Consider the following 16,216-nt stretch of genomic DNA (forward strand, 5'->3'; position numbering starts at 1 on the left):
CAGCATCGATCGAATGTTAACATTCTCACTGTAGTATGGACGTGGCACCAGACAACTATTATTTATTCCAACCCAACACAATTGATCTCATTTACAGACTACAGCAACACAAGGAAAACCACCCTGTGAGAGACCATCCCAGGGGCCCAGCAAGTGCTTTAAGATCTACTTTCAACACGCAGTCCATCATGAACTAGGGAATTTCAGGCAAGCTGTGGGCTACAATCAATTGTGCCTAACTGCGCTCTAATCTGACCCTGAAGAAGGACCCAGACAAGCTCTCAACTCAGCAGGAACTCAGCAGCATAAAGCAAAGTCACGCGACTCCTGGAAGAACAGCCTCTACTGACTGTGCTGATTTAGCTGCAAGGAAAGCATGGAGAATTCTCTAGCAGAGCAAGGTTCCACCACAGGAAATGTAAGACACTTCTGGGAAAGGGCAGTGACCTGAAATGCACGTGGTGACCTGGCTGACTTTCTTGCCTCATTCCCTCTGAGGGGACAACAGCCGAAATTGTTCCTCTCTGCGCTGTGACGTTATGAAGCTGAGAGCCTCACGCTGGGCTCTGCTGGAGCAGATGTCATTCTCACCTGGTAGCTTATGAGGAGGGGGGTGTTGGGGACAGCAGGAATGCGGTCGTCCGAACTGTTTAAGCCACTGAATGATCTGCTGGCTGAGAACAGCTGCAACAGAAAGGAGGCAGGTCAGAAAGCAGCTGTAATCCTCCGCCCTCCAACCTCAGCTCCAGCAAATTGAAGGATGGAAACACAACTGTGAAGGCATTTGTGCTTTGTACTCAGACCTTATGCTCTGATGGCGTCAGTGGGCTTTAATACTTTCTGCTCCTCCACATCAAGCCCTGGGGAGTAATTCTGAAAACTAATAAATCCTGCTAATGCCATACATGCCTTCCTCAACACAAACACAGGGAATAACTGACCCGGGGAAATGCATTCCTGCAACAAGTGTGTGCATCCCCACGTCTGATGGAAGCTGCAGGAACGCGTGTCCTCCCACAGCACAAACACAACTGCAGGGCAGGAGTCTTTCTGCCAAGTAATAACCACACAGTGTTAAGACAGGTCATCTCCAAACACTCTGTTTTGCCTGGATAGCAGGAGCTGCGCAGATTCTCGCTGACAGTTCACAGGTTTTATTCTGAATTACTGAGTCTAAGCGAGAGCTCAGGGTTGGGCTTGCTGGTAGAAGAGAGAAAGGCACTGCTCTGAGAAGCAGAAAGCCTGGTACAGGAGAAGAGACCCAAGTGGGAGAACTAGGAAAGCTGCAAGCAAAGCCATCCCTGGGAAAGGACTGAGCATTACAGACTGCGACCTTTTACGATGCTCTCACAAACTTCCCTTGAGGCATGCCTTTACTAAATGATCTTGCAATCTCGCTTTCAGCATTTAAAACACCGTTCAAGGAAATTAAATAATTGCACCAGAATGCAAACATGGCTCAGCACTGACTAATACCTGTCTGTGGTTCAGGACTGCTATCGGCTGCCCAGACAGGCAGTGCCTGCATGCCTTTACCTCAGGCCCACCCATGGACACCAGCACTGCCAGCAGCCAAGCCCAGGAGCCCAGAGCACCCAGAGATCTGCCAGGCCCTGGTGGTGCTGGGTGCCAGCTGCTGCACCAGGCAATGGCTGCTCCAGCCTGCCTGGCCCGTGCTGTGCCCTGGGAGGCACAACTGAGGAGAGCCTTTGTCTGCCCTGACAAACAAAATCCCACTGGAATTTCCCGACAGTGAGCAAGGTCAAGGCAGCAGCTGGTGGCATCCAAAGTAATCAGCAGCTCCAGCAGTGGCACTGCTTCAAGTCTATAGGAGCGCCAGCCTCAGAGACCCTGCTCCACAGGCAGAAGTGAAATATGGAAGTTCTTCAGCATAAACACTCTTATTATTTCCTTTTTTTTTTTTCTTTTTTTTTTTTTTTTCCCCTAAATTAAAAAGAAAGAGAAAAAAAAAAAGAAAGAAAAAACCACCCTCCATTACTGGAAGCCTGAGTCAGAATTACCAGAAGGAAGCTGGACGGAAGAGCTATTTTCAGTGCCAACAAATCTGGAGAGCAGGTGAAACATCTCCACCTACAAATCTGAGCTCAGTACAAAAGCTGCTTCTTAGGCAAGAAAAAAGCTCTGATCCCGCTGCAGTGCAGGGGCACACAGCTCTGTGGGAAGGGAACGGAGCTCTGGTTTTGCAGTGTCTTATCTTCAAATCTTAAATCCCTACCATCCAAATGCAGCAGTGCAGCCTTGGCACGCAGCTTTTCACCTCGGCTATCACAAAGGAAGGGACAGAACCCCCAGTGCTTCAGAGCATGGAGGAGTAACCCCAGAGCTGAGAGCGAGCTGTGAGCACCAAGCCAGGTGGGACCAGGAGCTCTGCTGGGCGGCACATCATCCTGCTCCAGGCTGAGCTCAGACAGTTCCTTTCTCTATTCTTGCTCTCCTCTCTGTTTGATCTCCTTTCTCTAAAAGCATTAAGAGGCACACACATCATGCATGCATTCAGCAAAGCCACCGACAACTGCGCAGAGATTTGGATCTTACTCCACTTCTTCCCTCTTTGCATTCACCCTTTATGCCTGATCTTGCTGTGACTTCTGTGGGGAAGCAGCAGTCACATCTGGCTGACCAGCCAACCTCCTTCAGCATAACTGCGACCTCCTCTGAGCTGGGAGGGGGGGTTCCCTTTTTGGAAGTGCTTTGAATGAATTCAATGGAGGAAAAAGGCAGCAGCATGTCACCAAAGTTCCAGCAGTGATCTCTCAGGAGCTCTTCGCTTCCTCACTCTTACAAAGGGCTCCGAGTTCTTGTGAGAAAGCACAATGGATGACACAAACTATTTTTTAAAGGTATTTCACAACTTCATTGTAAATTAAGCAAGTTTTGTATGCATTTTGCATGCTAACCCCTGCAAATATTTAAGTATGGAGCAGCTCTTCCCTCCATGCCCGCTTCAGAAACGATGCACAAAGCCAACACATGGACACGTCTCTTCTTCATGGCAGCAGCTCTCCCTGCATGGCACACAGAGGTTTGGGTTTTTAAAGAGAGCAACCTGTACCTACACAGAGCTCTTTGGGGCTCTCACTTTCTGGGATGCTTCCCATTTGCCATGTCCCCATCACCAGAGCTCTCTGGGGGCTGCTCCTCCTGCTCAGCACAAATCTGGGACTGAAGTGCTGTCTCAGGAAACAAACTGCCAGGCTGACAGCAGAGTGCAGGGCTGCTCCTCGTCCCTGGGCAGAGAGCTGACCACACAGCTACAGCTGATCAGGTGCACTGCATCCCAATGCATTGGGGCCACATCCACCCAAGTTTGAACTGTGTAGCCCAATTGATGCTCAGTTCTGCACTGCAGCTTAACTCTGGGTATGCAAAAGCCAAAATCCCTGCGACTTCATGGAATGTTATGGTGGCAGGATGATGTAAGGACAGATAGGGAAGGATAGTTTAAACAGCTTGTATATATTGGTGCAAGATGTCAGCCAAGCTCCAGTCTTGCACCGAGTGTTACAGAAAGGAGCCTCTCACTTAAGCACTGACTCAGGATTTTGCAACCAACCATTTGCTCAGCTCACCTCCAACCAAACCAAAAGAGTATTAGAAAAAGGCAATAAATCAGCTGCCCGTCATCAGTCAATCCAAGAAAACATTTATCCAGCATCCTGCAAGTTAACACCTCCTGTGGAAAAATGAAACTGAAATCTCCCGACTGGGCTGCACTTCACTTACATCTTGTCAGGAAATATCAGGCGTAGCAAAAACAGGCCAAAAACAAAACACAAACCACCACCTCTGTATGCAGAGAACACAGATAACACAGTGTTTAAAATAGCCAGAGGTTCTTTTCAAAAGGAAGTCGTTTATAAATGGAATTCAAAGGAGTTAACTGGCCTTAACTGGATGCCAGTGCTCTGAAGGACAGCAAGGGGCACCAGGAGGGCTTCAAGGAGGATGTGGAGAGCAGCACGCAATGGGACCAGGGACTCCTTGGCCATTTCCTTGGTTCAAACAGCTCAGCCCTCCTCCTCCTCACCATCTCCACGTTCAGCCTGGTTCAAAGCTACCAGACCACACGTTGGCTGCCTGCACAGCCATGCACCGTTGGTCTTCAGCACGTTTATGACAGGAAGGAAGGCTGGGTTACTGCCTGCCACCAACTGCAGGCATCCTGAGGGTCAAGAGGATGCTGCAAAGGTCTACAGAGGTCATCAGATCTCATCAGGTTCAGCAAGGGCTCAGGCATCTGATGTGAAGATCTGCCTTGTCATGGCTCACCTAAGATCTCACAAAGTCTAAGGCAGATAGGAGCTTTGATTTCTCAAACCTCAGGCCAGAACCTCACCACCAACCCACACTTCTTCAGCGCTCAACCAGTCACTGAGACATGCTGGGATCAGTTCAGAGCAGAACTGCTGCCAAGTCTCTTACTGCCAGGCTCTGACACACAGGCAGCTTTCATCATGGAAATACAGAGTCTGACACATTACTAACAGCAAAATGCAGCCTCTAAAAACACAACTGAATCTCAAAATGCAACAGTGACTAAAGCACAAGTGTGTTAGACTGCATTCTGGAGCATTCACTTTCATTTTTTTCCCCTACCGTCTCTGTGAGACAACGATCCACAAAAGGAACCTGCTGCAGGGCTGGATATTCACCATGACAGCTGAGATAGCAGATGTGCATGGTATCAGTTCCACCAACAACCACAGCTGGAGGCTGCTAGAAGGGACTGATGTCAGGTTGTGCAACAGTGAGCGAGCAGATGAGGGAAAACAGACAGCAGAAAGCTGATGAAAACGCACAGGACTGCATGTTGCTCTCAGACTGCCAAGAAATCACGTGCCCAGGAAAACTTAGGGATGTGAAAGTTTACAGGGATTTGGACTCACAAAGCAAACGCAAACGATCAGTCTTAAATTGAAACAGTTTGGGTTTTAGTCATCATTAGTAAAACATTTGCCATGGAAAATAAACATACGGTGGATGTTGCTGGGGACAGTTAATGATCTACGTCATGTTTTTCCTCAAGTCCGTCTCTTCAGTGCTCCTGAGCTCCTGCTGCAGGCCACCCTGCTCATGCTGAGCGTTTCAGGGATACACCTCCTGGCATCAACATCAACACACTGCAACTTCAGCCCTGCAGGGAGTTGTGTTTCCTAATTCCGTGGGGCAAACACCATGGGATGAAGCCTGAGATATTCAGTGTCTGATGGGGAGGATGGGAGAGGAGCACCCGTACCTCTGTTTGGTTCTGCTGTGACGTGTTTACATCCCATATGGTTGGCACGTGGTTCAGGCTGTCAGCAGGCAAGCAGTCCTTTGCATCCACGATGTCAGAGAGGGAATCCGCAGGAGATGAGAAGAGAGAGTTATTGTTGGAGAGCTCATCGAGGTATGAAGAGTCCTGAAATGAAAGAAACGACCACAGTTAGAGGAGGAGGGAGAGGAGCAGAGAGCTCCCTTCTCACATCTGCTCAGCCAGGAAGCTTTAACTTTTTGCCGTTAACCAGGCACTCAGTTGCTTTGCACTCCACAAACTCAGAAATTAACTTGTCAATGAAGACGTGCTCTTAGCCGCTGGTTTAAAATCGTGGTTTCTCGATGGAGTAGGAAGCACTGATTGGGCAGCAGCGTTGGTAAATGTTCAAAACTCAGACTGTGCACACCTGCACATACAGAGCATTCACCAAGGCGTCAGACACCGCACTTCTGGGTTTGATTAGAATGGCCCCTGGGGGGTGAAAACGTTTCAGTTTGACACAAGAAAGACTCAAGCGTTCCAATCATCCAACAGAGAACCAGCCAGAGCCCATAATGACAGAGCTGTTTAATTGCAACTCATAACACAGCAGCAGCCAGAGGCTTGGGATAAAATGACAGCCACTGATGTGTGCAAAGCAGGCTGCGTGGAGTGGGGACACCTGCATCTGTACCCAGATAAACTACAGCAAATCCACTCTTCTTGGGACATGCCTCGACCTGGGCAAGAAGTGAACGTGCTTCAGTGATGAGGATCAGGCTCTGCCCTTGCCCATTTTCTGGTGCTAGCACCATGGCGGCTTACACTTGTTTTATTCTGTGCTGACCCAGTGATGATGTCAGTTTGAGTCATGTGGCCTCCAGATCACAAAGCGCCCAATCATTAATTCCATGTTTGATTTTTCAAATGCCAAATGACAAGAACTGATAGGCAAAAACCTGTTTGCAACCCTGGTGCAGATCACTGCACCTCTCCTGACCTCACTGCACCAACCCAGCTCTCCTCCTCGCTCGTGGCTGTCAGGCAGAGCCCTGGTGACTGGAAAAAGGGAAACATATTCAAGAAAAGGAGGAAGGAGGACCCATGGAACTCCAGTGAGCCTCACCTCTGTGCCTGGGAAGATCATGGAACAGATCCTCTTGGAGGACGCATTAAGGCACGTGCAAAATGTGGAGGTGATTTGAGCCAAGCAGCGAGGCTTCAGCAAGGGAAGGCCGTGCCTGATGCATCTGGTGGCTTTCTGTGATGGAGTGACAGCATCGGTGGGCAAAGGAAGGGCACCTGATGTCATCTACCTGGACCTGTCAAGGGCTCAGACACGGTCCCCCACCACATCCTTATCTCTAAAGTGCAGAGATATGGATTTGAGGGGTGGACTATATGGCAGATGAGGAGTTGGTTGGATGGTTGTAGAAGCTGTGGATGCCCCATCTCTGGTGGCACTCAAGGCCAGGCTGGTTGGGATCCTGAGCGGCCTGACCTAGTGGATAGTAACCCTGCCATGGCAGGGGGTTGAACTAGATGATCTTTAAGGTCCCTTCCAACCTATGTGATTCTATGATTCAGTGATGCTATGAGATACTACTTCAGCTGGCAGAAGGATTTGTCTGCAGCTCAATGAAGAGCGATGCATTTGAAACCACATCAGAGCACAAAGTCCCTCGCTGGGGATGTGGCTGCACCCCAGAGCGACACACGGACAGACCCACAGGTCCTTCCTCCCACCCCACCATGTTCAGCCAACACACATCAGCCCTGCAGCTCTTCCCAGAGGTTGGGACTGCCAGCACACGGCTGGCTCAAGCTCTGTGCTACGTCAGATAACAAAATCAGTGTGATGATACTGCAGCACGGCTGCCAGGAGAGCCACAGCATCAGACAGGAGGAGAAATCACTGCTCATTTCCAGTTAAAGGCCAATTCCGTACTACAAAGCAGAAAGGCAGCCAACAATTTTAAAAGTCACTTCGCCCCGCCTGACAAAACCAGGAACAGCTGAGCCTGCCTGTATTATTCCTATGGGCTCCTGGCCAACAGCTGGGCCAGGCTCCCTCCCGACTGCTATCAGGAGTTGCCTTTTTGCAGCGCTTACAACCAACAGGACGTGCCCTTCTCCATCTTGCCACCCATGTCCTGCTTGGCCCTGGAGAAGACAGCTCTGAAGCCACAGCTGCCTCCCAAGCAACCTTCAGCCTCTCACCGAGAGCACATCATGTGAGTGAGATTCAGACTGTGACACTGAGATTTACTTTTTTCCATTAACTTTGCTGCCTCTTAGGGTCTTGAAAAGAGGAAGGTGCCCAGCTGGAACATTAAAAGGTGTGCAGAAGCCCAGCCAGCTCACTGCCTGCCCAGCGTGAGCCCCACGGCTGCTGCACCCTGAAATAAGGAGATCAGCCCTCAAATCAGAGGGAGAATCAACAGTATCAGTTCTGGAAAGAGCTGGTCCATCCTCTCATGGCATTCCAAGGCATTAGACGCAAAGTCCCCTGGTCTGCCTTACCTAGCTGTGCTATCCAGAGAGCACAGACACAGCGTGCTGCTTACAGCACAGCCCCAAAAAACAGCACCATGTAAACACAGAATGCTCTGTAATTATTGAACATAAAGCTGTATGTGTAACTACAATGTGTATCATTATCAGCCATGCTTTGACTAGTTACTCCACTAGTTTGTATGGAGGAGTTACCTAAACCTCTGGGCCCTGAAGCAGAGGAAGAAGCATGCTCTGATCCAACAGCAGATGGAACAGCACCAATTGGGACAGTGCCACCAGCACCAAAAACCAGAGGAGGATGTTATGGGGAGAACCCAAGAGCCCACAGAGGACAGATTACTGCATTTTGAGGGAGTTATTTTGTCTCTGTTTAAGATTGATCAGTGAGAACTTTGTGCTGCTCTCGTTGGAAATAGGATCTGACAGTAGTTAGAGGGGGATGGACATGGAGGCTCTGACATCTGCACTTGTGAGAACAGTTCAGAAGGAACTGCTCATGTCAGGGATGGAGCAAAAGGGGGCACATCATAAAACAGGGAAAGGACGATTCCCTGACAGCGGGGTGAGCCCTCAGTGGGGAGTTCTGTAAGGGTTTAAGAGCGGCCAATGCAGAGGTACAGCTGCTGGGCATCGGTCTTGGCAGCTTTTTTCACACTGGAGATCAAACAACATCAATGTACCAGCATGGGAGACAGATGAACTGAAATCATCGTCTGATGTCTGTATCAGAAGATGCTCCAGTGAGCAGTTTGATAAATCAATGATAGCACTCACGTGCAGGACTTTGAAACTGAGCACAAAGGGATCCAGTCTGGCACACAACATTTCTATCATCATCCCACCCCAGGGCTGTGAAAAGCCAAGAACAAACTGCCACGAAAGACCAGAGGAAAGCAGGGTAAGAAAGCAACACAGACATCGACCTCTTTCTCCTCACTCACAGCTCCTTCGACCAAAGCAAAGCCTTTGTTAAAAATACTGCAAGAGCAGGTGAAGCCTAAACCCAGAAGCAGTGTGTCCTAAAAATAAGAGATGTCAGTACATAAATGATTTATTTGCTCGCAATCCAGACGCAGAGGAAACAAACATCCTTTTGGCACAGCACGCTGCAGGGACTTCAGAAAAGCCCCACATAAGCACAGGCAGATGTGCATACACGAACACTGTGGTGCTGCCAGGTGAGGGAGGTGTGTTTTCCCAGCAGTCACAACGCCGGGGCTGTTTCAGGTAAGATGGAATAAGGAAACTAACAGCTGCAATGCAAACCATCGATCGCTCAAAGGAAATCTTTTCACTGCCAAAACCCGAAGCCTTTCTAAAAACTGAGCAATAAACTTGCAGTCTCAAGGGTTCTGTGCTCTGCTTTGCAAGCACTTCCCTCGCGTTTCTGGTTTAAAAATCAAACCCCCCTGAAAGCCGTTACAGCTCCACAAACACAGATCAGTTTTGTGCACAGCTCCTTTTCCTCCCTGCTTTGCTCACCACGCTCACAGCAATGGCAGCAGGGTCTGCGCTGCACAAAGCCATCTGCAGTGGGAACTGCCTGCAGCACTTTGCTTTCCTGCTGCCCTGAAGCCCCCCCCCCTGCAGCACAGACAGGAGCACCCGAGCCCAGAGGGAAGGCTGAAGTTCCCCCCTCGCAAACAACAGCAACTCCAAGGAAGAGAAAAGAATATAAAAACCAAGCGTTACCTTGAAGAGAGACGGGAACTTCAGCCAGAACTGCATTTGGGACATTTTAAAGCAGCATTCAGTTTGCTGAGAGCAGAGCAGGATGCAGACCAGGCAGGAAGGTGAACTTCTCAATATATACCGGAGAAAGATCTTCATTCATGACAGCAACAGCAGCAAGAGAGCTCACCAAGGCTTTTTTTGGACGTGCAGAAGAAAGGAGTGAAAATGGAGCAAAAAAGGACAGCCATGCAGCGCGCCTGTCCTGAGCCCGGCGAGATTTGCATATAGTGTTTAGTCATGAAGGAGAGTGCTCTTACTTCCTCTAAGTACGAGGGCTGACTTTCAGGAAATGATGCCTGCTTGGTAAGTCAGTGAAATTACTGGCAGTGCGAGGAGAATTACTGTATGTGGTGTAATTCAACCACAGATAGGCTGTAAACAAAGCTGCGCCACACGGCTGCAGGACCCGGCCCAGGGCTGGGGCTCCTGCCCACCACCCCCCCAGTGCTGGGGGGCTCAGGTGATGCAACCAGACCCAAAAGGTAACCAGCAGGACTCCTTTTCTTCTTACTTTTGAAGAGCCACACGCTTTCTTTTGTCTCCAAGATCTGCCCCACCCCACGCATTGCAATTAAACATAAAAAGGAGCAGCCTTTCTGTTCTAACTCATTGTTCTTTTTCTGCATCCAGGAACACTGGGCTTCTTTTTTTTTTTTTCTAAAGGCTTCCCCTGTTAACTTTATTTTTTATAACAGAATAAAGCAGCGTTTCTGGTGAGGAAGTTAAGAAGACATAGGAAGGGGCATCTGAAAGGGACTCAGCCATGGTGAGCTTAAGGGGAGGCTGTCCCAAAGCAGGCAGAGGGCAAAGGAGTGAATTGGGCAGAGTGCGCCCCTGCAAAACGAAACAAAGCAACAAACTAAAGAAAAAGTAGAACTTTTCTGCCTGGCTTTGGCACAGGTGGCCCCAGCCCGCATGGCTCCAGCCTCCTGGGCTGTCCTGAGTGAGCTGTGACATGGGGTGCTGGGGCCTCGTGCCCAGAGCTGCTGGGAAATCCCACACGGGAGGCATTTCTCTGTACCACAGACTTGGAGCAGGCAGTGGTAGAGAAGCCTCTGGCAGCCCTGCAAGAGATGGGAACAGCTTCTGAGCTGACGGCACGGGGCTGCACAGCTGAGCTCTAGGGAAGCATGGTGGGGGTTGACTGTGCTTTGTGCCATCAGAGGAGGAAGTGCTGCCCCCAGAGCAGCAAGACACACTGCATCCCAGGGCTGCAAAACCACCCAAGGGCTGCAACCTCACCTTGTGTGCGTGGAACCCAGGGCTCAGTGGCAGAATACCTGCTCCAGGTTTGCATTAAGCAGAAAGGGAAAGAAAAGCAGCCCCTGCACACAAGGAGCCCACGTTTCTGGTGCTGCAGCGGGACTCAGAGCACTGCCATCAGGGTGCACACCACAGGAGCCGCAGTGAAAGCGAAGCCTTTGGTTTCTGTGGGCAGTTGGCCCTGGGTGGAGAAAGGCAGCAGGTTTCCACAGCTGCTTTTATCTGAATGTGATTGGTTTTAATTAGCCAGTAGCAGCCCTGGAGTTGGGATAGGGGCTGTAATGATACATTTGAAGTAAAGAGACCAAATGTATTTCTGAAACGTTTTAATTAGTGACTCGCTGCTGACCGGCCTGCTGGGCAACTGATTAAACCAGCAGCTCTTACCTAAGACTACCAAGGTCTGGCTATTTACACAGCCTTTAAAAAGCAGGTGGTTTATTTCCTCTTCCTTTTCTCTTAGCTGACAAATGGGGCAAAATACAGGCAAGAAAGCTGGAACACCAAAAGGAAAGAAGACACACGACATCACCTTAGATAGCAGGAGTGCTGAATTGATTTTGCAATACCGCAGTGCTATAATCACAGAAGATAAGGTAACCAACTGGAAAACCACCACCTGCTACTTTAAGATCCCATCCTAAGGGAGGAGGTTTGCCACAGCATTTCCGTTCTCCACAATTAATTCATGAACAGAGCGCTGACAAATGGGGATAGGAGAGCAGAGTAACTCCAGTGTTCGCAGCAGTGATTCGTCTCATCTTCCACCAAAACTTGAAATGTAAAACCCCATTAGCTGCTCTGGCAGGTGATCTTCACAGGTAAATCTTCATCCACAGCCTTTGAATCACGGATCTACAGGACAGCAGCCTGACTGTGCTGATGGTTTCCAGCACATGCTCTCTGAACTTTGCAGAAGCACAGATGATACAGACCAATACAGCCGTGCAGGAGGGGACCTGACAGCTCATCACCCTCTGTAAGAGTTGGGGTACATTTTGTGCAGCTGGAAGGCACCACACACAGGCAGCGAGCTGCAGCAATTCAGGGATTCATAATAACATGAGATGGGGAAAGAAAAGAGTGTTCCTGTGTTCCTGTACACTCCCAGTGATGGCTGTGGTTGGAGCACCAATGCTTGGACAAGCAGCAGAGGCGAGGGATGTCTGACAGCCCCTGGGATGGAAGCACAGCACTGCTGGGAAGGGCTGTCACCACCAGCAGAACTGCAGGCAGGGGAACTCCATCACACTGACAGAGCCCAACTCTGCTTTGAATTAAAGCATCTATTTTAATACATCTCCCAGTGGTTTGCTATTAAATTATATGACCAGCTTTTTTTTTCTTTTTTGAAGAGCAATCCACATTTCAGACCAGTGCTTTTCCCCACTTTTGCTAGCTTTATGAAGGGGAGGAAGCAGAGAAGAGCACTTGCAAGAGCTTCAGCAGGCAGTCCGGTTGCTTCCATGCTTCCTCACCTATCGAGGAGGGGATGCAGCATTCAAAGCTAACAAAACAGATGAAAACCAACAAGGCTGGAGGGGAGGAGGCACTGAGCCAGCAATGGTGGGCACACACACAGACAGCAATGGGGAATGGCCACAAAGCAGGAGATCTGCACTGACTGCAGCCAGGTGGGACGCGCTGCTGCGATCACACTTTGCTCCATGAAGCCTTGGATGTGCAGCACTTCACCAAAAGGGTTTGTAAGGTGCCATTAAGTCAGGCCAGAAACTTGCCCCTGCAGTGCAAAAAATAAAGATGTGGGCTTGTAAAGCAGCATGTTCCAAGTGCCTCAGAGCCATTAATTGTCCTTAATTGATTTTGCTATCTGTATTCCCTGTAGACGTAAGTACAGGACAGCAATAGGAAATTTCAGGTTGTTTCTTATTCCAGGAAATTCTTCATACCAGTCAGAACCAAATCCTTCATATAATTTAATAACTGCTACATTGATTTCTCTTAAATCACTACAGCGCTTCTAAAAATTAATACCTTTTTTAAGAGTAGGTTAATTCCCCCATTTTAACAAGACTGACAGGGAACCGCAAGGGCTGGTGGCAAGGAGAGGGCTGGTTTATGAGCACCACTACACTGAGCAGAGATCAAACAGCATGAATGCATCCCTACAGCACCGCTGTGAATGGCTGCGCCACCGCTGCTCCCACAGCCTTCCTCCCTTCCTCCTGCCCAGGCACAGTGCAGATCCCAGATGGTACCTGAGCTTCCTCTGCAGCCTCGTGCACGTCCAGCTGTTTTGCTGCAGGAGGAAAGGAATGAGGAGTTTCAGCAGAGCTCATTTCAGAACTGCCTTCCAATGCTGCTCAGCCCCTCTGCACAGAACTCCAATTCTCAGTGTAGCTCTATGACACGTGCAGCCAGCAGAGGAGGTTCTGTGTGCAGGGAAATGCTATGCTGGATAGACATAGGGAACAAGCTGAATCAAGTTAAGCAAAGGGAAACAGATGTTCCTCTGCTTTTAAGATAAGGCCCAGGGCACACACTGCAGCTTAGCATGCACACCAGCCTGGGGACCAGGCTGAGATACCAGAGTATAAATTAAAACCTTCTGCATCGAGTGCTTTGTTGGGACAGTTAACAGTGCTTACCAGCAGTGACAAAAGCTAGCACAGGCAGGACGAAGCACTGCAAGGCCTTTGCAACAGAATTACTGTATACAGGTTTCCGGCTCCTGAGCACTTCAGGCTTTGAGGTTAGAGAATAAAGAGCAGAGAGGGTGGAAAGCCATGGAAACCAAAGTTGTTCTCTTCAGGACCTTGACTTCTAAGGCTGTGCGTGCCTTCAGGGGATATTTTCCTTTAAGATGACACACAGGGTGTCTGTGCAAGACTTTGGCTTAAGACAGCAGTTCCCAGGATCGAGAAATGCTATCAGACTCCAATATGGTCTCACACAACTATTTTCTAAACCTTAATTTAAGCCACTTGTTTATAAAAAGAATGCCAACAGAGCGGCAAGGATGAATCACCCAATGGCAAGCCAAAAAAACTAAAATACTGAGGAGGAAAGAAGTTCAAGTTCACATTAGGCTGCTCTGACCGTGCAAATGAAGCATCTTTTCCAATATGCAGAAGGCATTCAGTGAGGCTGCTGTGATCACACAAATTGCTTCTTGCCAGACCCGAGTGGCAGCAGGGAGTGACTGAACTAAGAAGAAATTCCCAGAGCAATTAGGATGTGTGGCAGCTCCCACTCACGGCATCCTCAGCCCAGCAAAGGCTTTGCATTCTGAACGTGGGCCTGAGGAGCCCTGGAACAAAACAGAGAGAAGATGGGGAACCAAATGCTAGCACTGAAAGAACGTCAGCCTTCCCATTTTGTGCACCCTGGGTTCCTCAAACCCAAGGGCACAGGAATAATCCTCAGATCACTATTGGCAACAGGAAGCATTTACAGCACAAACATCTTGACAGAATTATCAGGCATTTGCCCTTTAGACCTTTTCAATCCACTTTCAGTATCCTGGGCATGGCTGGAAAATTCTGAAGAGAAATTGCCTAAATGCAGCTCAAGACCAGGCTGGGGTTCTGCTGCAGGGTCGTGTGAGGGATGCAGCACTCAGCGCTGTCAGATCACACAAAGGAACGGCCTCAGATCAGAGATGGCATTTCCACCTCTCTCTCCCTCTGTCCCCCTGCACAGCACTCAAAGCCCAGCACTGGCAGGCTGCTAAGACACCATAAGAGCACCATAACCCCAGGGTACAGCAAGCTCTCTGCACTGCTGAACGACCACAGACTGCATTCTTGGTATCAAAGAATGATGGTAACGTTCTGGTTACAAAGATGAGAGGATAATCTGCAGTCAGTATGAAGACAGCTCTCACATAAGCACCCAATCTATCTCGGCTGCCCAGAGACCACAGATTTAATCAAGAACCTCTTACCAAAGCACGCAGCAAACTCTTCATGTTCTCTCTTGGCTTTCAGTCCTCTGTCTGGCATGGTTGGAACAGCACAAGGCTTAACAGCTCTTGCCACTCCTGCCACAGCAGGAAAGCAAGGAAAAGACAGGTACTTTCCTGCACAGTCACCAGGAAAGACAATCAGCCAAGCCGCTCCCTCACCTTCTGAATGCTTCAGCTTTCCAGGCAAATTGTTAATATTTAACATTTTGGCAGCAGGGACAGCATGAAATCAGTAAAATGGAAAACACTGCTGAAGCAGGGGATGGAAAGCCTCCAGGATGTTCCCGGATGACTCCACATGAATGTCACTGCCTTCAGTCAATTGCCTGCTCTCTCTGAGATTCAGGCTCCAATTTTGGCTCCTAGCAAAAAAAAAAAAATCATCAGTTTTCCTTTGGGTAGAAAGCACTGTGTTTTATCAATGAGTTAGCACCAGTGTCAGAGCACTCGGAGCAAGCCCTGTAGAAAGCTGAAGGAAGCTAAGTGTTCAGAACGGCTGAGCTGGTGCTGTACCTCAGCAGAGCAGAGGATAAATGAAGACCGAACGCCTCCGAGAGGCAGGAGAGCACAAAACAAGTGCTGCTGCACATCAGGGCACCGGCACACAGACACCTGGTGACATGCATCCATCCACACTGCAGCAGCTCCGGGCAGACAGCACATCTCCAAGGCACTGCCTCAGCTTCATGTCGGAAAACAAAGCTCTAACAAAAGTCTTTATCACTGTGTCTCAGTTTCAGAGCACAAAGGCTGATAGACTACTGCCATGGGTTATCCAGAACGACCCAAGCAGCAGAGCTCAGCACACAGGCTTAATGAGAACTACCAGACAGAACAGAAAAACTTCCAGAAATGCTGTTTCTAATGGGAACAAACATGGCACTACCAGCTGCTATACAGTACAAGGTCTGAGCAAAAGTTCTGCTGTTTGCTGGTTTGGCTGCGACAGATTCAGTGGACAACACTTCCCTGTTGCCATACGTGAAGCTGAAGAACTCTTGCAAGTATGCTGTCATAGGTGCAGTCTCCCAGCATTGCCTTGGAAAAGGCCAAAGCAAAAACACACCTGCCTGCAGTCACCTCGTTCCGTTCTGCAGCTTCCTCCCCAGAAGGAAGAGAGCAGCAAAAGATCTTGGCAGTTTTGTGGAAATCACCTGAGGTTGTTTTATGTCCTGTTTGTTTCAGAGCCCTTCTGCTCTTCTATCACACAGCCACCATAAAGCAGCAGCTCCTTTTCAGAAACAGTTTCCAAAACTTGCTCTTGCCAAGCTGGCCGAGATCGATTTCTGCACACGGCAGGGGAAGGAAGCAGACTGACCACTCACATACTAGAAAATACATAAGTTAAAGAAATAATTAAGCCTCTTTCCCGTTAAACCCATCAGCCAAACTACACAGACCTGCAAGCTGAGACCTGTGAAGAAGACCCATCTCCCTCTTCCCATCACGGTCTCTAAAATGGTTTCCACAAGTTGATGAGATCACATTTCTGTCTCATTCCTCCCACAATTAATTCT

The 16,216-nt window shown here is 49.1% G+C and overlaps 1 protein-coding gene across 1 annotated transcript in view; it reads right to left on the reverse strand.

The window, feature by feature from the left end:
- SBNO2 (strawberry notch homolog 2) overlaps positions 1–16,216 on the reverse strand; it is a gene marked incomplete at both ends in the record, with an annotated part of 40,434 nt that overhangs the window by 15,825 nt on the left and 8,393 nt on the right. The window contains 2 exons of the mRNA XM_079546669.1: positions 592–684; positions 5,258–5,422. Coding sequence (XP_079402795.1) covers positions 592–684; positions 5,258–5,422 — 258 coding nt within the window. The remainder of the gene's footprint in view (positions 1–591; positions 685–5,257; positions 5,423–16,216) is intronic.

Source organism: Tetrao urogallus, assembly GCF_951394365.1.
Source record: "Tetrao urogallus genome assembly, chromosome: 25".
Classification (NCBI taxonomy): Eukaryota; Metazoa; Chordata; class Aves; order Galliformes; family Phasianidae; genus Tetrao; species Tetrao urogallus.